At 40.3% G+C, this 24,952-nt stretch overlaps 1 protein-coding gene across 1 annotated transcript in view; it reads right to left on the bottom strand.

Moving 5' to 3' along the window:
- Positions 1-24,952, bottom strand: part of VAT1L (vesicle amine transport 1 like) — a 56,205-nt gene that overhangs the window by 14,023 nt on the left and 17,230 nt on the right. The window contains exons 4-7 of the mRNA XM_059481514.1: positions 21,232-21,374; positions 19,044-19,147; positions 18,271-18,326; positions 16,408-16,602 (exon numbers count right to left, since the gene is read on the bottom strand). Of these exons, the coding sequence (XP_059337497.1) occupies positions 16,408-16,602; positions 18,271-18,326; positions 19,044-19,147; positions 21,232-21,374 (498 nt within the window). The remainder of the gene's footprint in view (positions 1-16,407; positions 16,603-18,270; positions 18,327-19,043; positions 19,148-21,231; positions 21,375-24,952) is intronic.

The following is a 24,952-nucleotide window of genomic DNA, read 5'->3' as shown; positions in this document are numbered from 1 at the left end:
GACGTCAATGAGCATTTGTTTTGTCTCAGTAAAATTCAAAGAAAAAGAGATTTAAAGCCTTGTAATTACAGAATAACTGAGCCAAATCTCACCAGCCTTTACTTACAGAGTCAACAGGGATAAAGCAGGAAAAAAAGGCAGAATCAACAACAAATTAAATATTTAGAAGTACTAAAGAGCAGTGCCTAGATTATCAGTTTGGTGTGAGCTTTTCTACATGATAAAAGAGGAGAAGAGCCTGAAATTTGATCCATCAACACAGGGAATTCCAGCAGGTTAGAACAGCTCAGGGGCATTCAGCACTGATAGCTGAAAACAAACTTATTTGCAGCAAAGTGCTATAGAATGGACATTTCTGTGGGACTGTGCATTATCTCAGAAACTGCATAGAGCCACAATGGACACTCAATTTGATTTACACTGGCACATCTTTTCTCAGCAACACTTATTATTAAGATAAGCTTGAAGAAAGTAATATTTTTCCTGCATTACTATAGAAAATGATACCTTATTCCTTTCAGAGTCAAAAGTTGTTTCTGTGGGGTAGAAATTTGGTGATGAAATCCCTGGAACGCACTTGAGCTTGAGAAAAGACACATCCTGTGAATCAGGATGCAGCTTTAGGGTCCTGCACTGGTATTTCTTTTAGAGCAGCAACAAAGCCAGAACTCCTACTCTATTGTTGTGAGCCACTGGCTCCCCAGGACTGGCTGAACCTTTGGAAGTGATGGTAGAAATTACAGAAGCATGGTCCCAACGCCAGGAAAATGGTTTTGAGCACATCAAAGCCACAAGCAGAGGAGCTCAGACTCATCCCCTGCATGGTACCTTTCTGGCATGAATGCATCTTGTATTAAACTGCAGCCAGGTGTGCACACAGGGATGGCCCAGACACCCCTGGAGCTTGGGGAATTCAGAGAGGCTGGTCTGCAGCTGCAGCTCTTATGGTGGGGAAGATTCCTTTAGCTGCAAATGAATTTTGGCAGTCACAGGGAAAAGAGACCCTCTGTACTCTGTCAGGGTGCAGCAGTGTGCTGCCTAAATTGGATTAATACATGATGCTCAGTGTGCTGTATTCCTGTACTCCATCACAATCTGCTATAACAAATTATGGCAGGAAATAAACTTTATTAAATTCATCACTATGCATTAAAAAAAAAAAGACATCTTATGCTGTTTCTGACTATCAAGCTCTGTGCCATCAGGTTTTAAACTCACAACAATGTTGCCCTGTGATCTCTATGAAAATCATCTGGAGAAAAACTGCACCAGCTCACAAGATGATCTTATTTGCTTCAGCTCTAGTAGTTATGAGTGCCATTAAACTCTCCTGCTCCTCCTCCACCCCCAGACCATGCAGACCTGATCCTGAGCCCTCTGCTTTTTGTGGAGCTGTATTGCTTCTGAATTGCCATGCCTGGGCTGGGAAGGGCAGAGCTGCTGCCGTCCCCTGCACAGCCCTGCAGCAGCAGCCCTGCCTGGCTCCCTCCTGTGGGAATCCAGCAGAGCCCTCCCCACACAAGGGAAGGATCCTGCAGCCCTTCTGGAGCTGCACAGGAACACTGCTGTGCGCCAGCAAGGGTCAGGGGCCCTTCCCACCTGAACCCCTGTGTTCAGGCTATTACAACTCCCAACATTATTGGGGTCAAATAATGTAAGGGATGGCACAAAACTCCGAGTACCTCTTCCAGGTGCTGCTCTTTTATTGTCTCTCTCAAACCAGCAGTCCTTGTCCTCTCAGAAGCTGCACAGTGGTGTGAATGAAACCCTGAGGCTCTGAGCTCCCTGGGATGCAGATCTGTGCTGGTGTTCACTGGGGTTCTTGGATGAGGGAAAAGATGAGGATCTGACTCCATGTTTCAGAAGGCTGATTTGTTATTTTATGATATATATTACATTAAAACTATACTAAAAAATAGAAGAAAAGGTTCCATCAGAAGGCTAGCTAAGAATAGAAAGGAAAAGAGTGATAACAAAAGCTTCTGTCTTGGACAGAGAGTCCGAGCCAGCTGACTGTGATTGGCCATTAATTAGGAACAACCACATGAGACCAATCACAGATGCACCTGTTGCATTCCACAGCAGCAGATAATCAATGTTTGCATTTTGTTCCTGAGGTCTCTCAGCTTCTCAGGAGGAAAAATCCTAAGGAAAGGATTTTTCATGAAAGGATGTCTGTGACACAGATCTCCACATGCCCTTTGGGCTTGTGCCTGTAAGCATAAGATAATTTGTACTATCCATTCCTCGCTACTATGGTGTAAAAAACATATTTCTTTTTAGTTTTATGTTTTAAACCAAAAGCCCTTCCAAGCCCCTTCTGCAAAGGTACAACAAAACCAAAACTCCACAGGTAATTACTTTCTTGCTGCTTTCCAAGCTTTCATCAGCATCTGTTTACTCAAATCTCTGTCTATTCACAACAAAACAAAAATAAACAAAAGAGTTTATTTTATATAGAGGAGGTATTTCATTGTATGTACTTCACTAGAGAGGATTTTCTTTCTTTCAGGAAGATGCAAAACTACAGAAAACTTTCCACAAGCCATGTCCTTTTATATCTCCTATTATTTTACCAGCACTCCATGCTGATGGTTTGTATTAGTTCCACCTGACTTGTCTGTCAGGTTTATTCCAGTTCTGTGATTCACTAGAGCCACTATCCAATAACTGGATCTTCACACAAAACCCATTTCTACAGTCTATCAGAGGTTTTTCCATCTCTTACCAGCACCAACAATTTTTCTTGCATTTCTCATCAACACTTTTGAAGCCACACTTCAAGCACCACAACCTGCATGAGAGCAATTTCCCTTTTTCCTCCCTTTAACTTCCCTCACTTTCTTCCACATGACCTATGAAAACATGTCCTTGTCCTGCACCTTTCTCAAATGGCAGGTGAATATTTTGGAAGTCTGGCACAAAACCTGTGACCAGCATGGCTTTGGAATAGTCATGGAAGCCTCTTTAGCCTCTTCTTTGGAAGCCTCTATAACCTCGCATCTTACTTTCTAAATGATTCAAATGAGTCAAGTATTTTTCACCCACAGACCCTCTATTACATATTCCTCAGACTTGTCCTTAAGCTCTCTTTTGATCAACTTATTTCACAATATGGGATATTAAAATAATTAATAGAAAGATGACAAAATCCTATATGATTTATCCATGTATTCAAAAAAATTCTAAGTCTTCCTTTATTACTACTAAGGAGTAGAAATTGTGCTTTATTCCAGAATCACTACTCCAAAACCACAGGAACTAAACTTAGTGATTACAAAATACAGTAAACATTCAGTCTTCCACATGGTAATCAGTAAAAAGTCTTGACACTCTAATTTCTAAAGTCTGAGAAGCTTCATGTAAAAATCCACCTACTGGGATCAGATTAGCAGAACACATTAATGCTGTGACTTTGAAAACTATCTCTGTGTTATTTTGTAACAATGGATTATCTTCAGTAAAATCTATCCCTAATCAGTAAACTAATTATGTAAATCCCTGAAACTCATCAAGGTAAATACCAAAGGTCCCTAATGATACAAATAAGAAAATACTTCTCTTTTGATTTCCTTGTGTAATTTTTTTTTGTTACAGAAAGTAGTGCCATGAGGATTGCCAACCTAATTTTTTGTACCTTATCACAGTATTTTTCAATCATTGAAAAAGCTTGCCAAGTCAGATCTTACCATTGGGTGCCACTCTGTAACTTCATTAAAACTGAACAAAAACAAAACCCTCTGTTGTATTAAACTGTAATACAGTTGTTATGATAGAGAGAGTGATTCATGCTTATCCTCAGTTTGAGCTACATCACTTTACAGCAAGATTGAAATAATTCATCCAGGCAAGATGAAAGGTATTTGAATTTATCTTGTTTGCTGCTTGACAGTTTTAGAATATATACTGCAGTTCTATTTGCTTTATTACTTAATATTTCTCCTGGCACTGTTAAAAAATGTCTCATTTTAAGGCTGCATTAAAGACCTTAACTCCCCATTAGCATTGTACCAGTGTGACTGCAATAAAATTGATTTAGCTTACAGCAAGTGTGATGCTGGTGTGTGAGCACTGATTGAGCTCAGCATTCCCCTGAGCTCAGAGTGCAGGAATGGGCAGCACAGAGCTGAGCACAAGTGTGACAGAACATCCCTGCTGCAGCCCAGGCAGCTTCTCCCCTAATTCTGTGCAATTTCCAGGTTTGTGCATGAGCTCCAGCAATGCAGGGAATGGGCAGAACCTCAGTAACACACTTTGTGCTTAACTGCAAACAGGTTTAACTGCAGGAACTCTGAGAACTATGCTTCCTTCAGTGTTGCAGGCATCTTTTATGAAAAATCCTTTCCTTAGGATTTTTCCTCCTGAGAAGCTGAGAGACCTCAGGAACAAAATGTAAACATTGATTATCTGCTGCTGTGGAATGCAACAGGTGCATCTGTGATTGGGCTCATGTGGTTGTTTCTAATTAATGGCCAATCACAGTCAGCTGGCTCAGACTCTCTGTCCAAGACACAAGCTTTTGTTATCATTCTTTTCTATTCTATTCTTAGCCAGCCTTCTGATGAAACCTTTTCTTCTATTCTTTTAGTATAGTTCTAATGTAATATATATCATAAAATAATAAATCAAGCCTTCTGAAACATGGAGTCAGATCCTCATCTCTTCCCCAATCTGAAAATCCCTGTGAACACCATCACACTTCAGATTGAAGGGAAAGATACAGGATTGTGTTACAGCTGCTAAAGAGCTCAAAGGTTATGCCCTTCTTGCTCAGGAAAGTGTAGGATCTTTAAGATATTTTAGCCAGGACATAATCAGAGCATATAAAAAACCCCCTTCAGGTTCTTCTCAAGGTGGATATTTAGTGGTGGTCAGGAATTCACTTTTACACAGTCGCTATTCTACTAAACTGAATTTACTTAAACAAAGATTTGGAGCTGCCTGTGATGTGTGCGGCTTCATTTCTCACAGGTATGGCCCAACATTTTCAGATGTGAGCACTGTAACACGTATTACACTGTAACATCACCTTCAAAGCCTGAGCTTTGATAGTCCAACTGTCATTTTCTGTACAATCAAAACTCTGGAAAATCAGAGCTCATTTGAAACTCTAAAATTGCATTGCTTCCTCTCAGTATTGTTTTCTCAAAGTCAGTGCTCATAACACACAGTTTTTTCCCTACAAAATACTTTTGAGTTCAATCATTCCCAACTGGTTAATGTATATTTAGGTGTCTTTTAGTATTGACAATGTATCTGCTTCACTGCCTCGGTGTAAATTTAAATCATTATCTGTAATCAGCAATAATATTATTACTAAGCTGCAATACCACATAGAACTCTCAATTATCACATTAAACTTAGATTATATTATGCTAAGAGATATCTTTATGCCCAAGAGTAATTTCGCTTTTAAAATTCATCTGTGTTTAAAATGAGTGAAAAGAATATATGAGCCATTATCATTAGGTGAGAACAATTACCTTGATTAACAATTGTTATGCACTAAAATGAAGTGTTATTTTGATAGTTTTGATTTTTGATGCCTTTTTTTGGATCTTGGCAAAGTTGTGTGAAGCAGAACATAAAACCTATATTTTCTTTGCAATAAAGGCAATCTAGTAACCTAATCAGACCTCTAATACCAAAGAAAAAATAAATTAAAATAACCCTGGAGAGTAATTTTGTGCTACTGCTCAAGAGATTTCCAAAATTTCTACCAGTCTGCCAAAACTAGTCATTAATATGATCAGCTGCTGAGAGACAGAATTGGCTCTGCTGCTGGAACTAATAATTTACTTTTTCTTTGGCCACTGTTACACACATACACCCATAAGCTGATCCCAGGAAATGAGCTAGAATTCTCACCTAAGAAAGGCATTTCTAAAACCAAAAAGCCCCATTTAATTTAATTTACTGTACCAGAGTTCAGTATCTATTAACATCTGAACATCCTTCTACTGCAGCTAAAAGCTGATGTCAGTGTTCTCTCTTTATAGGCCAAGCACCCAAAATTCCTCAAAGCTGAAAGATGTGAGCTGGAATTTACAGCAGAAATGCTCCAGGCACAGCCTGTGCTGCTGTTTCTCACCACAGCAATGCAGCAGGGTATGAATTTTCCTTCTGCTCTGTTAACCTTTCTGCTCCCTGCCAGTCAACAGAAATGGCCTCAGTGATGATGCTGCCAGTGCAGAATCATTTAGACAAAATGGACGCATCAGATTTAAATATATATAGAGATATTTTCATTATTCTTATCTCCCACTTCCCTTTTGACTCTTTTCAGCAACTTCTTAAGTGGATTTCTGGGCATTCATTGATTAATGGAGTAAGAGACTCATAGATTACAGCCAGAAAAAACAAAAAAATAATTAATCTGATTGTTTTTTTGCAAATCAAAAGGCCAAAACCTGACCCAAAAGCATCAGCCTGAAAATGGAAATATTTCAAAGGCAGGAGGAATCCAACTTGTTTGTATTCTCTGTTGTGCCAGACATACAGATGACACTCTCAATTCTCTCAACATCACCGAGTAGACTTCATTATTTCTATTTTTTTTTTTTAATCCTTAGCATCTGTGAAAATAGGTCTTTCTTTAATCTGAATGCTGACTAAAAGGGGTTTCTCAGAGAATGTAAACAACCAGGAGGAATTGCTAACACAAACCTCAGATTTGTGGTTCATGCTATCCCTAGAGAAAAGCTGAATTTCTCACATTAGCACTCCCTGCCAGCCTAACTTCAGTGACCAAGAGCTTTCCTCCCAAACACCCAACTAATTAACAAAGGAGCCTGAGCAGAATTTTTTGACAGAGGGAAATCCAAGGTTCTGTTCACAGGCTCTGTGGCTGAAACTACACAGACATTATCAGAGCCCAGCACAAGAGTGAAAGTGCTTCTAAGTGTGGCTTTGAAAACTCTCTTTCCAATATTTTCCCTCTATTACTGGTTTTTTTTAGTGAGTCTCACTCACAGCATCCAACAATTATTTCTGAGTGACAGCAAACACTCATTGTTCCAACCCTGCAGAATTCCTTGCCAATTAGTGCTACCACCAGCTCTGTGGAGCAAGAGACACAGTAAACTTTCTCTTAGAATTCATTTGAAACTATTTCTGCTGGTGGATGCAATAATATATTGGCATTTATTTCATCCACATGCAAGACTGGAAGAAGTCAGGCAGATATTTCCTTGCATTATCAGGCAGAAATAAAAAGGAAAGGATTGAAGCACACTTGGATCAGGGATATAAAAGCAAGTAGCTTTTGTTCTCTGATACTCCAGGGAGAATGTAGAAATTGTTTTTGAATAGGGAAATGATCCCATGACACCCTTGAGGAGTGCTTACATTTCATGACACAGACAGCAAAAATGAAGTGTAAAACAACTGTGTTAAATCCAAATATACAAAATAAAGACAGAAGAAATGAACTCTATCTTCTGGGGCTATGCACAAATGTTGGTGTCACTGATGTCCACAGTAAAGCTTTCCCTAACCAGGTATCTATTTCCTTGCAGGGGAGCAGCATCACCAGTTCAGCTCCACACATAAGGAATGTCTGCCAATTTATTACTTAGAAGCCAGCTAATATGTTTCAGACCACTCCTGTAAAATACTGCTTCTTCACAGTAATTAATCAGCAGCTTGCTCAATATAACAGCTTTGTCCTTATTTTTCTAATAAATGGCAAAGCACCTCTCCCCATACAGCCTCCTGTTGCTAATTTAATTAACTGCAAGCATGTGACTAGTTTATCTTTAATAGTTGCACACTTTTTCTTCAGAGGAATCCATCAATGACTCCTATATTATTTCCCTGCCTATTTCCCCCTGCCCTTGCACTATCCATCAGGAACCAAATCTACTTTTTATTCCCCTTTCCTTGCAGCTGCAGGAGCTGTTGAGGCACACAAGGGCGAGCAGCAGTGACAGCCTGGCCTGCCCCAGAAACACAACCAGTGCACTTTCAACCCGTGTCTCATGCCTTCCACCAAGTGTTTTCTGCCTCTCTGTGTCTCCAGAACTAATTAATTCTCAGCAGAGTGCTCACTAAGTAGATCAGGAAAGAGCTGTGGCTGCAGGCTGTATTTATGTAAATGCAGAGGTTCAGTCTCAGGCTGGTCAGCTTCTAACCTTTGCAACAGCAAATGTGAGCACAGGATCAATGCTCACCAGAAACGCTGCCAAAACACATTTCCCTGTTTGCCACTTCATTCCAGTGCGAGGAAATGCCATTTCCCTGGAAGGAAGGAGCTCACTGACCTCTGGTAGAACTCACACCTCTGTCCATCAGAGCCCCATTAAGGCACTGAGCAACACAAGGCTCCAGGAGATGCTGAGGCACAGCCCAGGGCTATGGCTGGGAGAGGCCAGAATTAGAGAATTCTCTGGCAATTAGAGATTTCCAGGCTGATCCATGATCTTTCCACTGCTGTGCTGCATGGCACCAGGCAGGCAATGACATCCACCATCTCTTTGGTTATTCATCTACTAAATGGGTACTGCAGCACAGATATGCTCAGTGTGCACAAAGGAACATTCTGAAGACTCTACGTTGTTGTTTAAATACAGGTATTTAACTGGCAGGCTAGAGAACACAAGCTAAATTTCAGAGGCTGTAAAGAAATGCTAGAAAGCATAGAGCAGAAATAAATTACTTGTCTAATTAAATTCCTTTCATGTAGCTTGAATTGCATACAGTGCTTATGAATAATATACAGCAATTGAAAAGAATTGACTTCTGCTTACATACTTAACAAGTCTGAGTTTCCTAAAACAGCTCATTTACCCAATCAGATTTTGTGGTAATCACAGTTAATGTCATGTATTTGAGGCCTTATTACAGAGCCACCATGCCTGTATCAAAGTCTTGTCTTGTTTCTATCCCTGGTTTTTAATGAAATCATAACCATTGCCATCAACAGTGGGGGAATCTAAAAAGACTGCTGGGTTATGCTATTGCTTCCTGATAGGGGTAGGAAGGGTAGAATGAATTATGAAGTAACATGAAGTCCTGTTAAACAGAATTAAAAGCATAAGAAAAGCAAATGAAATTTTATAGGCGCTTTGTAGGAACTTAATAATTCACCCAAGAGCAGCAAAGTTCCCATAGTCAGGTATACAGAATGTTTTAGAGGGGAAAAAAACCGCAATAACTAATTAATCTCCAGTACTTCCAAGATATGTTTCATTTATCTAAGCATACAGCAACAAAATAATTTGGCATTTTAATTAATATTTATTTCAGATAGACATCTTGGGAAAAAATCTTTGCCAAGCCTAAATAAGATCACGACCCAGTTTTCATTCCTTTAGAATTTGTGTTCATTGTATTTAAAGTTAGCAAGGTAAAATTTAGGTGGAATAGCTTTCCCCTTAGCCTGGAGAAGAGGAGGCTCCAGGGAGAGCTCAGAGCCTCTTCCAGTGCCTAAAGGGGCTCCAGGAGAGCTGGAGAGGGGCTGGGGACAAGGATGGAGGGGCAGGAGCCAGGGAATGGCTGCCAGTGCCAGAGGGCAGGGCTGGGTGGGATCTTGGCAATGAGGAATTGTTCCCTGGCAGGGTGGGCAGGCCCTGGCACAGGGTGCCCAGAGCAGCTGGGGCTGCCCCTGCATCCCTGGCAGTGCCCAAGGCCAGGCTGGACACTGGGGCTGGAGCAGCCTGGGACAGGGGAAGGTGTCCCTGCCATGGCTGGGGTGGGATGGGATGAGCTTTAAAGTCTTGTATCAACCCAAACCATTCCATGAGTCTGAGATTCCCCACATTTAAAAGATATGGTGTTACTTTGCAAGCGATTTGGCCTCTGTGTATAATTTGTGTATAATTTGTTTGTGAACACAGAGTCAAGCTGCCCTGAATTATTCAAGTTTTGTTCCTCGGTCTGCTTTCCCAACATCTCCATTTTCAAGCCTGTTACATCAGTAAGACAGAGCTCCATGCATTTTTGTGTGCTTTGGTATCTTGTACTAAGCTTGTGTTAGACCTGTGTGTGTACAAGGAAACAATGGTGATGAACAGATAAAGCATTTAAATTTACTTTGAGCTACAAGTATTTATTTCATCCAGTCAGATGAAGAACAAAGAGAGATCCAAGGCAGCATCAGAGGCCAGGATATCTGCAGAGGTAACACCTGTCCATCAGGAAAGCTGCTCATGAACAACTGCAAAGAAGTTCTGTCAGAGAAATACTCAAAACAAGCAGAGTGTGCTCTGTGGTGCTGGAGGAGCAAGCACAGCACAGACACTGCCAAGCTCGTGTGAGGTTTCACAGAATGAGCTGCACTTCCCTCCTCTGACACCACAGGACTGCAAAGTAAATTGTTTTATGCTTATGAAAAAATTAATCTTTTCTGTATTTCAGAGTGGGTTATTACTTTGGTTATAAATTTACTTCCACTTTTATTCTGGTACTGTGTTGTTTTGCATACCCTGAAGAATAAACACTGTAGAAGTCCTTGACTTCAAAAAAGGCATAATTTGTTCTGCTGGAGAATGTTTTCATCAAGCAGGAAAGAAAAAAAAAACAACCCCACATTATTATGACATTGTAACCATTAGAAAAAAAATTAGACCTGGGATGGTATTTAGTATTCCTAACAAGATACCAGCCCAATCTGGTATTATTAGATTGCTCTCTTTCTACATTAAAAGTAACTAATGGGTCAATTTTCTCTAGGTCTCACTCCAGTGATACATGGCAGGCTTTTTGCCCTGAAGCCAAGATCACAGAAATGCATAAATAGCTTTTGATGAAATTAAAAGTCTCTCCTTTAGGGGGTTCACTGTTATTATTCTGCTATCATGGGTTTGGGATTTCCCATCCCCCTGCCTCTCAAATAATGATATTGCTGATATTTAACAGCCTGCACTGAGGTGGTAATTTACAGGAGAGGATGAGTTCAGTGGAAAAATGCAGGTTTACAGTACCTGAACCCTTGGAAGCCAGTGAGCAGTGCTAAGACTAGATATATTGTGGTTGCTTTGCCCTCCCCAAAACATGCCATAAATTCTGTATGGAAAATGTTCCTTCATCCAGGTCTTGTCCCTGGATTGGAATTCAATAAAGCTGAAATCTTAAAGCAGGGCTCCTCTTTTCCTTTGCCTGCTAACAACACTGAGAGCTAATGCAGAGAACAGAGTGTGAGAACTACCTATGACAAAATGTGCCTTTTACAGGAAATTTTTGTACCAGCAGGTATTCTATAATGTCACTGGAATGTGATCAGCTGCACTCCTTTAGCTTCAGGTTCTTAAACACAGCTTGGGTTTCCTTAGCAAACTACCACAGAAAAGCTTCAAGAGCAGGAAATCTCACTTAGATAATCACTATATTTACAGCCAGACCTACTGATACAGTAATTCCTTTAAAAGGCACATTTTCTCATATGTCGCTGTTCTCACATGTGTCTGTTCTCTGCATGATCTATCAGTGTTATTTGCACACAAAGGAAAAATAATACAAACCTCACAGGGAGATCTCTCATAATTATTCAGCCAAAAAAAACCCCCAGTGACGCAGTGCAGTGTTCATTACAAACTAAATTAAGGTGCAGGGCTCTTTCCAGTTAAAAATATTTTATGTACTGACCACAAGGCACAGTCACTTGAGCTCTCTGACAGTCATATCATGATCTGTAATATTTAGTGCTCAATTCCACTGATTTTGATCACAGGTGAGGGCCATGGTGTACTCCTGGGTCTGGGCCATGGCTTTGGCATGACTGCTCACTAAGTGAGGTGCTGCTAAAGGCATTATTGCATTATCACTACCAACCAGTGACACCTGGTGACATGCACACTTTGTACCAGGACATCATCATATCACCCTCTTAGTTTTTAAGAGTAAATAACAGCTCTATTGCACAGGTTTCAGTGTCTCACCACTCTTGCTGACCCTAAGGGACAGGAGCCTTTGGTGCCATCACTGCTCCATGGCAGGCACTGCTTCAAACCCTCTGAGACTGAGGAATGCAGCGACTCCTTTGGGACATGGCACAGACCTGTGGGCAGGATGTTCTTCCATACTCTCACTCCTCACCCACATGGATCAAAATGCCCAAGTCTGAAAACTTTCTGACTGCTGAGAGTCCCTTCTGAAACAAGCAGCTTCAGGTACAGGGAAAGGTGCCCCAGATATTTTGACGACTTTGACCATGACTGGCAGTTCCTGTGCAAGAATTTGTAGGGTTTGTTTTACACATGCTCAGTGCTAACTCTGACTGCTGTAAATCACCAAAGAAGGCACATATAACTTCTGTGTCAATCTACCTTGAACATAAATTTTCTTTTGCAACTCTAAAGAGATGAAAACCACAGTATTTTAATAGAAAAGTGCAACGTGCATGTTTTTACTCAACACATTAGATTTTTTTGAGAACTGCCAGTTTTCATCCTGCTTACTAATTGGCTACTGTGTAAAGCCAAATACTCCCAGACCCTCAGGAGAATGCTAATGCATAAATGCACAGTACAAATTAATCAGAATGAAGACGAGTGGTAAACAGGCACTAACCAAGAAACAACTAGAAAGATCAAAAAATATTCACTGAATACAAATTCTGTTTTAAACTCTATTTGTAATGAAATGCAATCCTACCAGACAATCAGCTTTTTACTACAGAGCAGCATTTTAAACATGTGCCACTACAAATCATCTCATCTTTTAAACACTTGAATGCATAAATAAATAGTTGCAAAGCAGCAAGATATCTCACCAGCAGCTAATTTATTGTATGACTTCATTCATCTCATGATGAGCAATTCCCAAGTTGTATTTCCATTTTAAAGTATCTGTGGATTTTGTTACTGTCACTTTTAGTTAAATCCTTCTTACTTTTCCACAATAAAGTGGTTCTAATTGCCTACTTGAGAGAAGACTTGGCTTTACTGGGATTTATGGATGTAAGTTTGAGATTAAAATTACCCTTCCCAAACAAACAGCAGCAGCTAACACAGCAGTACAAATAGTTTTGCTCCACAGCAGCAGTCTAGAGTCTGGATCCAGAGCTCCCTTGTGTCAGCAGTAATCTGATGCACTGAGGAAAACTGAGCCACTTCTAAGTTCCTCTTTTCAGTCAGGTGGCAAATTTGTTCAAGCAGCCTGCACTGCAGAGGCAGGGCAGTGCTTACCCTAAAGCAAAGCCCACTGCAACCAGGAATCCTCCCCCAGACTTCCTGGCCTTTGGATGCAGCCCTAAAGCACAGAAACCCAACACCTGAAGGGTTTATATCCTAATGAGAATGATCTCATGGACACTCAGGCAAACCTTCATGCTTCAACAGGAACAGCATCAAATTAAGTCCATCTAATAATTTCTGAGCTGTTCTAGCTATAAAATAATTTGACAATCAACTGGACATCATTAACGCAGGCTGCATAATAGGCAAATGGGAATCTAATAACTTTCTCTAAGTTCTGTATTATTGCCACTTGAAATTGCCATTACAATATTCTCTCATCAGTATATTCTTTAAAATTCAAACTGTGTGCTCCTGCAGAAATTACTAAGAAATAAATGCTGTTCAAGGAACCATACCAGGTTTTTAGAAGAATGAAGTATTTTTTTTACACTTCATGAAGACCGATGTAACCTGACACAAAGCCTGTCTCTGGCTGTTCTCACATGCACTGGAACATAAAGCCCTCAGCTTTGGGGTCATCATGCAAGGAAACCAGCCTTGAGCAGCAAAGGGGAACACCCCTGTGCATATAACTCATTGTCCTCTGCTCTGACATGTGGATGGAAACTGATAGAGGACTGAAAAGAGCAGCATTTGTACTGAGATATAGCTCTGGAACAAAACCAGGTGTCTGCCACGTTGGCTTTAGAGCCTGCATTAATTTGTGAATTGATATTTTCACAAAGGAATACGTGAAAACAAATGCAGATGCAGAGGGAATAAAGAGAACTGAAGGGATGTGCTGGGGAGATGCCTTTCATACAGAGATCAAACCTATTATGCATGTGATTATACATTCAGGTATTTAAAATAAAACATTTGGAAAAGTGTCCCATAGTTGAGGCTCCTTTGAGAATTTTCCTTACAATATTTTCATTTTGAATGATTCCAACTGGATTCAAGATAACCTCTAAGGTGGAATTGCTAGACAAGGGACACATGAACTCCCCCACAAGGCTCTGGAAAAGGCAATATTCCTCCACAGAAAATTAATCAGCCATTCATTTTCAAATGCCATGTAGGGAGTCCCCCTTTCTGCCACTCTCTAGTTAATGCACATACTCAGTGCTCTGATGGGTGAGGCAGTTTCCTTAGGAAACCTGGTAAAAGTTGGTCATATATTGGTTTAGTCTCTAATAAACCATACTGGGAGAGGGCACATAAAGTGGACATTTGGAGCTCATCAAGCTTACCCAACAAGAAGTGAAAACCAATCAAATGTCCACCTCTGAAAGGAGATGCTCAAGCTCTGGAATTAAAAATGAAAACCTACCAAAACAGAACAGAAATGCACCAACCTTTTTTCAGTCTATTTCTCTTTAGTCCTCAGCTATGACACATTCTCTGTGTATCATATTAATTGAGAGTCAGTCCTACGTTATTTTCATGACCACAAAAATATACCCCAACAATGATAATGCCCTGGATGAGTAATATTTCAGTAATACTTTGCAATCAAATAAACAACTCTTGCACTACCATATCCCTTAAGGTACAGTCAGACAGTTCCTCTGCCAATTCCCAGACAGCTCATGGAAAGCCAGCAGGTGTGACAAATGAGCTGGAGTTTCAGACTGTGCTTTACAACAGATGTATTTACACATATCACAATCTACTGGTGGGGATGGAGCATGCTACTACCAAATGTTAGATGAAATGTTATCAAACAGAATTCTCCCAACAAATTCCCATCATGCTGACTATTGAGATCAGCCTGCCATGAGTGATTTTTCATGTTATGGCATGTCCTCAATCAAGTATTCTTTAAGCTATTGTTACTATTTTAATTATCCTTCTCTTACTCACCAGTACATGAAAAGTATACATTTTACATGAACAAAGAAATTGCAGAATGCCTGTCTAGAGACCTGTGCCCCTTACATTTTTAAGCTCCTTCATAAGCTTACTTAATAATTAAATTCAAAAAGACACATCAAAACCATAAATCTGCTCCTATTTCTGGTTCATGCTGCTCTGCAAAGGGCTCTCCCTTTCAGGCAGCAGCACAGGATTTGGTCTGGCCTGAGCAGCTGCTCTTTATCACAACAGCTGCCCTTCCTGGAGCAGGTGGGTGCCAAGGAGAGCCCTCAGTGTCCCCAGTGTCCCTGGGTGCTCTTGTGACACTGTGGCCCCAGGCAGACCTTTCAGAGGAAAAGAAGGGGCTCCTGGGGAAGCCGCCACCACAGGGGCTGGGCCCTTTGCAGCTCTGCCACATGAAGAGGCACCTTGGGATGCACTGGGGCACTTGCAGGGACAGCACAGGACACGCTGGGCTCAGAAAACAGCTCACAATCCTGGTAAAACACAGCCACAGTCTCAGTAAAACACAGCACTGCTCATGGACTGAGCCTGCTGGTGGTTACTCTTCCCTCACGGTAACACCTCCTACTGTGCTCCACCACAGACAGGATTTTGTTGCAGCACCCTCTGAGCAGGGAAATCCAACACTACAGACACAACCCCACTCAGCAGAGCCATCACAGACACAGCCCAAGTGATGTGCCAGGCTCAGTGCACCTCACACACACAGAAACCATGAGCATTAACCTGCTGCTGCTCTATAATTGTCTTGTTTCTTCATATGGTAATGTCTGTTCACACCTCCAAAAATACTTCTCTTCCTTCATCAGTATAACTATAAATGTTATAGTTTTGACAAGGGGTTTGGAACTGCCCAGGATGGCAGCAGCTTGCTTTCTTTGCATGTCCTTAAGGAGAGCTGAGAAATTAGAGGAATTTTTAAAATAACCATAAGAAATCCACAGTCCACAACTGCAACTTACACTTAGAGTTCTGATTTGTCTTTGACACATTTTCAGTAACTGCCAGAAAACCTGCAAACTTCCAAGGTTTGCTAGCACAACTGTGGCACTGAAACTAAAGCTTCTGTATTAAAATGCATTCTGAGGGAAAAAAATCTAACTTGTTTTCAATTCCACTGTTTGCGTTTCACTCTGCACTTGTTAGTCACGTGCTTCATGCACTTAGGAAAAAGAAGGTTTTCTAAGGCTGAAAAAACACATTTATTATTAGCATTTTCAATAAATATACACTTAGTAGAGAAATATCTGGATAACTTTGGATCTTGGATCTTACAAATAGCAGGGGCTCTAGAGGCAACTTAGGCACAAACTGAAAAGCAGAAGACATTAATAACTAGAAAACATGTTTAAATATGATTTTACCTCTAAAAGTGATTATTTTTCAGAAATTTCAAAATGAGGACTCCTACCTCTTCCAAAGCCCATAATGAATCAACCACAGGCTTGATCTTCTTACTATTATATAGATTTAGGAGTTTGTCCATCACACCCTTGACCAGGCCACCTCGATTCTGTTTGAAGAGTAGATTCAAGAGGGAAAACCCAGCAATGACTTTGTTCTCCTCATACAGCTTGATGGGATTTACTTTCTCAACCTGCCACCACTGGGAACCAATAAACAACAGCATGGTTAGAAAAACATTTTTCTAGAACTGTGCAGGGAAGATCACAAGCAAGCTGCCTGTGCAGATGTGATAAATGACTCACGAAGCAGCGGCCAGGAGGAGCAGCAAGGGTTTGATTCAAGGATGAGGAAAGGGAGGGTGCAGCTGACTGACAAGCAGGAGAAAAACACAAACTCGTGCAGGAGGAGCTCAGGGTGTGAGAGGGATGGGAACACATCTGGGTTTGTAGGAGGGTCTGGCAGCAAGGAGTTTGGATTTCCTTCCCCCTTCAGCTATCCCCAGACAGCCCCTGGAGTGCCCAGATGTTCATGGCCACTCCTGGCCCTGACTCTGCCCAGAACCAAGGGAACCAGGCACTGCCTATCAGCTTTACATCCATTAGTATGTTTATGACACTTGAGCCTACCTCACAGTGTCTGATGAAAGGATTTTATTTCATTTAGCCCAAGAGCATCATTTACAGTAATAGATGCCATGTCCCCGCAAATTTCATTTGAATGGGTAAATTTTTAATTAGAATTTTCATACAATTTTTATGAGTTAATTTTGCAGCATAATTACATAAAGAAACTAGCTATAATTGTATACAAAATTTGTATGGCTTTTTTATTCCTTCAATTTATTAATATTTTTTCTGTCAATAAATACCAATACTATCTGAAAAACACTTCAGCTGAAATTTATTTCATTGGGCCAACGTAGTCCACCCATTAAATGCATCTGGATATTCTTACATTACCAGTAAAAAGGCTGCATAGCAATGATTATCTTGTTTTTGGTCACAAGTGTGTGAGACATGACAGGGATCCTCCCACTACAACCATTAAGACAATGTAGGAGGCACATAACAGCTCCTTACTCTGGCTTCTCTTGTTTTCAGCTACACAGACTTTTGAGGCCAATTCCTCCTGGGAAGAGGGTGTTGTGGAAGCACTAAATGAGATTTTGGCAAAAAGATCATGGGACAGATGTTCAGAAAAGACTTTTGCCTATGTTTTTCCTGTATGAAGGAATTGCTTTCACTCCTGGTCAACTTGTTTCTTGCTGGCAGTTTATATGATTTATTTGTCCTGCTTTTGATCTCTAGGATTTCTGCAAAGATTTCTGCAAAGTTGTTGTAGAAAGCTGAAGAAAAAAAAAATTTGAACTTTGAATTTGTTGACATCATCAACTAGGAAACAAATGCCACATCATCATCTCTTTGATGTCACTTGAACATGGAGAACTGAAAAATGCTTTTCTGTATGAAACAAACTTCTGAAAAGCTGGAATTGACTGGGCACAGGCCCATTTAAGAGGTACATCTCCCTTAATTCACGGCATGGTCCTAACAGTGTTTTCAGATACAAGGACCCTTCAGGGTACAGTTAATCATACCCATGGATGTGATATTTTGCCAGGAGTAAATAAAAAATGCAGTCTAAACTTTGCTGTGTAAGAGCTCTGTGTGTCACAGACAATTTCAATGGCAATGTGAAATGCACACAGATCCAGTTCTGGTCCAGCTGTGCTGCCAGGAGGAAACGTGGCACAAAAACACAACATCAGAAAGAACAACTCAGCAGAGATAAATGAAAATGACGAAGATGAAAATGCCACAGAAAAGACCAAAGTTAGAGGAAAGAGCATCATCACAGAGACACTTACTGATTTTGCAAAACTGAAGAAGCTTTTTGTCTCCCCAGTGACCATGTTAGATGAACCTGTAAAAGATGAGCACATTCACACACAAGTTATTATTACAAGCTGCAGCAGACCATTTAGTACATGTAAAATCATCTCTATGATTCATATTTAAGAAAAAAACAACATGCCCAGGTTTAAATGAGATTAGTAGAAATATTTTGAGAATAAAAAACAACAAAGAGGCCAAGGCAACAAAGCCCTCCAGGTTTACAGGAATTCTGAGCTGGCACTGACAATCTATCAAACTGGGGACAGGTTAGGTTCTGCTGGGCATCTTCCCATAAACACAGCACTGCTCATGGATTGTGAGCATAAACATAAACACAGCAATCCCTTCAGCTTCATCCCTTCCCAACAGCATTCTTCCTGAAATTGTCCTTCACGCTTCTCTCTCACAAAAACTGCACTGAATTTTCCTTGGCAGGAATGAGAGACCCAGCCTTTCTACCATCCCTCTCCTGTATCACCCAACGATGCTTAACCATCTGTACTGTAGGTTCACTTTCAATTTTGGATTTACTTTTCTAAATATTATTTTAAATTTTTTTTTTTTGTATTACCATTTATTTATCAATAATTTAGTCCATGGTCAGCTTCACTAAAACTCTTGACTGGAGTGATCAAACTGAGCAAGCACAGCATGTCAATCACCAGTTCTGGAACAAGGGGTATGGATGCTTTTAAGCTCTGCAAAACTTTAGTTTTGGAATGTGTACCTGCTTTTTTCCACTCACCATATAAAATGTAAGTCCCAAGTGGTTTGAGAAGACTGAGGCCTTTCCCAGTATTTTCTCCACAAAGACAGTCCAAAACAATATCTACTCCATCTGCTGAGATTCTAAAACAAGGAAAAATCTCTTACTTTGCAGTAAGGTACACAGGGCTGGTTGTTAACAAAATGCCAACATTTCCCAGGTACTTTAGAAAGGACTCTAAGGTTGAGGCTTTGCTGTGAAAACTTTACCCTCATCAAAATATATTTCAGATTCATTCAGTGGCACAGTGCAAGTTTTTCAGCTAGCCAACCCATGCCTCTTAGGCATTAAAGAGGGGGAAACCATCTTGTTCCCCATTTTTCAGGGATTTCAGTAAAATTATATTATCAAAAGGCAACAGATACAAAGTTCTTTTTTGACTGAACGAAATATCAGAGAATGCTTTTTTGTGAATAGAGAAAAAGGATATTTTCCTTATTCACATCTAATATTATTTTTCTGAATTTGTGAGAAAATAGATCTTATCCTAATTTCTTTTCATACAAAGTTACTCATAAAGTTATTTGCACAGTCTTCTTCTTCAGATATTTTATCAACTAGATATCAGCTAAGACTTAAATCAAGCATAAAGAGAAGTCACCAAGAGCTAGAAATCCAGCCCAATCAGGCCATTTGGTACTGTTTCAATAAACAGTTTGCATATTTATAACTTTCCAACAGCTTAGTCAATGCAGTGTCAATATGATGCTAAAGAAGAAAAAAAAAATATATTGAATATCCCGATTTAGGCTTGTAATGCATCTTTCAGCTTCCTCACAAAACAAAGGTGAGACCCAGACATCCACTGGTTACAAACAGCAGCAAAACCAGGCAACTTCACTCCCTGGTACTGCTGCCACATTTGGGAGAATAAATTGCTTCTATTCAGGCCACTGGATGAGCCTCCACTGTAAAGAAATAAAAATTTTACAATGAAACAGCTTTCGGTGCCTTCCCTGGTTGAACTGACTCCTCATCCCCTATGAACATTTCCACATTCATAACATCCCTTAAGGATTTTTTGTTTGTTTTATTTTTTTCATTTGTTTGGAATCATTGGTGGTTGCTTTGGTTTTGTTCTGTTTTTTGAGTTTTCTCCCTGCTGAGTGCCCCAGTGGCCTGCAATAAAGCAGGTTCCTATCACTGTCCTTTCTCCATCCTCTTCTGCTACCAGACTTTTAAGAAGTGAACACTTGAAGCAGGACACAGCACACAGCTAATATCCATCAAACCAAGAGATTTGCCACTGCCAAGAGACAATTTGTCACAGCAGCATTCTCAGAATTACTGCTGTAGGTTTATTAAAAGTCTTCTCAATGCAAAGGGAAAATGGAAGGATCTGAGTAACAAATCAGGGTGCTGGCACATTCTACAGGGTGCCACTTCTGCCTTGCAATCGGGACTTCTCACTGAGCTGATATTAAACACCTCTGTGCCAGGAAAGAAGCACAAACTAATATCACCTTGTTTAATCTAACCTTGTTACACCCATGGTTTTTATCTCTTGTACCCACCCTGATTCCTCCTGCAATACAGCCTGCAGTGCTAACAGCCCAGAGAGAAGCTCTGCCACCTCCACCAACACCAGTATCAACAGCTAGACAAAGTGAAAAACAAAGTGTTTGAAAGCACATAAACAGAAACACGCACCATGACTTCAAAAGGCAACAGGATGATTTTAATCTGAATGCAAACAAACAAAATCTAAGGCTCTGAAATTAAAGCAGACATCATGTGCTCTGATATCAATCCCTGGCAGAGGATAAAAACTCAGGCAGATAAAAGCACACCAGAGAACTCCAAAACCTGGATACCTTACAAATTCACTGAAAATATCTTATTTGGTGCATTACAGTGAGCAAGTACATATGCAAATGAAGGTAAAGGACATCGTTCTGTTAAGACCTTCAGTTTCTTTTAATTAATTTACTTTGCTCACAACAGATGTCCAAATAGGGACAGGGATTGAAAAATTTCATGTTGCTTCTCAAGACATAGGGAGATGCTTACTATCCTGTCCCTAGTGGACAGATGGAATAACTGGAAAAAACTACAGCTCCCAAACTCATAAATGTAGTCTCTTCCCATAAATATGATCAGCCTGGTGCCTTTCATAGTATTTTACCAGATAACCATACAGACCTGACTCAGGAAAAGACAAGATTACCTTTTTACTTCTTGGACATAGTCTGCGTTCCTGTCAAACAGGTGAGTTACTGAGTTTTTGATTGCCTCATGTTTGAAAGATGAAGCTGTTCCAAAAACAGTAACATTGGGAATGGTTGAACAGAGCTGAGCAACAGCTTGACCCTGCAAACACATTATTATGTTAGTTCACTGGCATGGAAATTGGTTGACGGATTTTGCAGCTGCCCATTCACTCCTGACACAGCAAAACCCGAGACCAAGCATGTGCAAGCACTTCCCAAACTCGTTTATTTCCACTGAAATGCAGTTCAGCCACAGGAAAGAAGACACCTAAATCACAAGGATATTCTGAAGACAAAGCAGTCCTAATACAGTAAGATCATGTCTCCTTATGGTCTCAGTGGGAGACAGCAAGTTGCTGTAACAAGTCCTGCATAATAAAGAAAATCTGCTTTACCTCTTATTGATAACAGCAATAATACTGGTTATTCAAAATGCAGGACTAGCCCCCAGTCACACTAAGAGATGTCTGCTTAGGCAGGGCCCCAGAAAAAACTGATCAACAGCAAAAGGGATAAAATAGCAAAAGGGATAAAACAGCCCAGAGCATGTACAGGAAAATCATTCTGCCTCCTGGTCTGGGCAGATACCCAGTGGGGTCCATGAGATGTAATGCCAGTCTTTAGGCAGCACTTGGGGCATTGAAGAATTTGTGCAATCAGATGTCTGTACTTTGAGTTTCCAGTTTTGGGCCCCAGAAGGCCTTTACTGAATTTTAACTTCTAATTTCATGAGGCTGAGAGAAGGGAAGCTTAACAGCTGAGCCATCTAGATTTCAAAAGCCATCCTAAAAGGTCATCTTACTATGACCCTAGGGTTTTTTTTCTACTCTTAAAACACCAACAAGAGGAAACCAGATGTTTGGTAGCCACACCCTAGCTCTTCTTGCAACCACATTATTCCACTGGAGCCAACACAGTCACACGGATATACCCAGAAGTTAAAAAAAATGGCACTGTCATTCTAAAAAAACCTTTGAGATGGAATTCAGCAGACTCTTACTTACATCTACAGGCTAAAGATTGTCATTTGTAAACTGTATGCATGACTAGTAAAACCACCCAGGGACAAACACATTTCTGTTCCCTCCAACCAGAAACCCTGATTATTAGTTGTACATCCCAGTAATTAGCACTTGGGTTTTATTTAAAGCAGGATAATTAGCTAACCCTGCATACCCTGGAGGTCTTGGCATCCTCAATGCATTCTGCTGAATGTAACTCCAAGCTGAGCACCACCAGAGAGGGCAAGGCCATTATTTCTATGGTGGCACCCAGGAATTTCAGAGTGGTTTCCTGCTGGGGTACTCAGTGAATGCCTGCTCAGCAAGGCACAGCTTAGGGGATCCTTTAGACAGCAAACACACACAGAAAAGAGAGCAAGAGAAGGGATCATTCTCATTCCTGCTTTGCAGGTGAGGGATGGAACACTACAGCTGATTGAACAGCTTGTCCAGCAGCTCAGAGAGGCTCACAGGTAATGATGTTTACTCCTGGCATGGTAAATCCAACCCCAAATCAAAACCGACCTCATCTTTTAAAAATTATCCATCATTTCCCTGGGTTCCTCTCAAAAATCATAGAAAAATCCAGTCCTGTGGGGCCTCATCTTGAAAGATGCAATGTTTTCAAGGAGAAGAAAATGTTTCACTATTCTAATATTTCATTTCTCTATTACTTACCATCTCATTCGAAACCATTCCCAGATTTTAGCCTCCACAAATAATGAAATATAGAATTAAAAGAAAAAAAAATGGGGATTTTGTAGCTGTTCTTTTCTTAGTAATTTTCATAACCAATCCTCTTTTCTCCCTTTCTGTGTCTTGCAGAAACCCAACACCCACAGTGATTTAGATAAATCAGTAATTTATAATGCATGGTAGTTGAATGAAATTCTGACATTATTGATCTATTCTCTAATTAGTTTTCTGCATTTTCAATCTAACTTGGGCAGAGAAGGGCTAATGAATATATCCTGAATCAAAACCACTGAATGTTTAAAAGGTCAAACATTCAAGAAGAAATCATGTTGATTTTTATCCTGTAGAAGACGATTAACATTTAACAAACTGACAGTCAGATGAATAGGAAAATGCACAAAAACACTGGGATGTGAATACCCTCTTTTCATCCTGACTCAAACTCCATAGTACACCTCTCCCTCCCCACAAAGATAAGCTTATATAATATCCGAGATCAGCTGGGAATACCTTCCAGCTTTCTGTAGGTATTTGAAGCCTACAACTGACTCATATGACCAGTTCTTTTATAATTGGGTGAAGTGTCTTGAAGGAATTCCCCAAAACACTCTTCTGCAGTTTTCTGAAATCTTAATTTGAAGTTGACACTTACTTATTTCTGTGCAAAGTATTTTTAGTCTCTCTATCAGAAATCTAGGGAAAAAAGGTGAAATTGGACCGTTCACACTTTCCCCATCAAAACAGGACTGAACTCAACCTATGAACTCAACCATCTCCCTAATTTCTGTGGAATTCAGCTAAGCTCCAAAACAGCACTGTGGCTATGCAAGTCACTCTTAAGTCTCCTTTCTAATCCCTCAAATCATGCAGCTGCCTCTGGATTAGTCACCACTGTTCAGCAGGTTACACATTTTAATTACAAATACTGAGACCAGTGCTCAGAATAGCCATGATTTACAAGTGAAGCATCCACAAAGGGTTTTGCTGCTGAAGCCCTGTCCCCTCACTTGGATCCTGACCGCTGCCCTGTGGCAAACAGGGACAGGAGGCTTTTCTGTCTCCTCCCTGCCCAAGCAAAACCACACCAACTCTGCTATCAGCCTCTCTGGCTTTGGGAGCAAGAACCATGTGAGCAGAAATGGTGCATGAACTCCAAAACCTTCCAAGAGGATGCTAAATTACACAAGCACAGGTTGAAAAATATTCTTCACTTATCTAATTTTTTCATATACAATGCCAATTTCCACACAGAAGTACTGACCAGATTCTTGCTTTCTGATCCTAGGAAAACTAGTAAGTTTTAATGGCAAAAAATAACTATCAGTTGGACAATTAATGTTACCTTTAATGGAATTTAGCAGCCTTTGGGAACAGAAAATAAATCAGGTGATTCACTGAAGGGACAGACATGGTTACACAATATTCCCTTAAAGTGGAATTAATCACCTTTAATATACTCATATATTTTATATTCTACTTATCACAGAATCACGGAGTCATTCTGGATGGAAAAGCCCTCCAAGACCATCAAGTCCAGCCACCAACCCAGCACCATCACCATGTTTTATCACTAAGTCATCCTGAAGTGCCACATCCACACATTTTTTGAACACTTCCAGTGAGGCAGAACATCATGTGGTGAAACCTTAGAGAAATTAATGGCTTGGATTGAATAGCTGAGATTAAAGAAATTAATAGCTTGTGGAATGAAGGATGTCTGCTAATGCTGGATGTGCCTCTCCAGCTTCACAGTCTGCTTGATGGATTCCTTGTCAAGGTATCCTGTGGATTCATAAAACCAGTATGTTGAACCTAATCTACACATATTATTATTAGAGAAATTAATATAAATTTATAGCCTTACAGTAGTTTTAGATCCAGGAAAAAAAAAAATTCTTCACATTCCATTGCTTTAAAACCCAAGTCTAAGCCTGCAGGAGTGGAAACTTCTCATACCAAGATAATCACCTAAAAGAATGGC

Source organism: Ammospiza nelsoni, chromosome 13, assembly GCF_027579445.1.
Source record: "Ammospiza nelsoni isolate bAmmNel1 chromosome 13, bAmmNel1.pri, whole genome shotgun sequence".
Taxonomy (NCBI): Eukaryota; Metazoa; Chordata; class Aves; order Passeriformes; family Passerellidae; genus Ammospiza; species Ammospiza nelsoni.
Note: the sequence above shows the minus strand (reverse complement) of the source record. Positions and strands in the feature narration are given on the sequence as shown.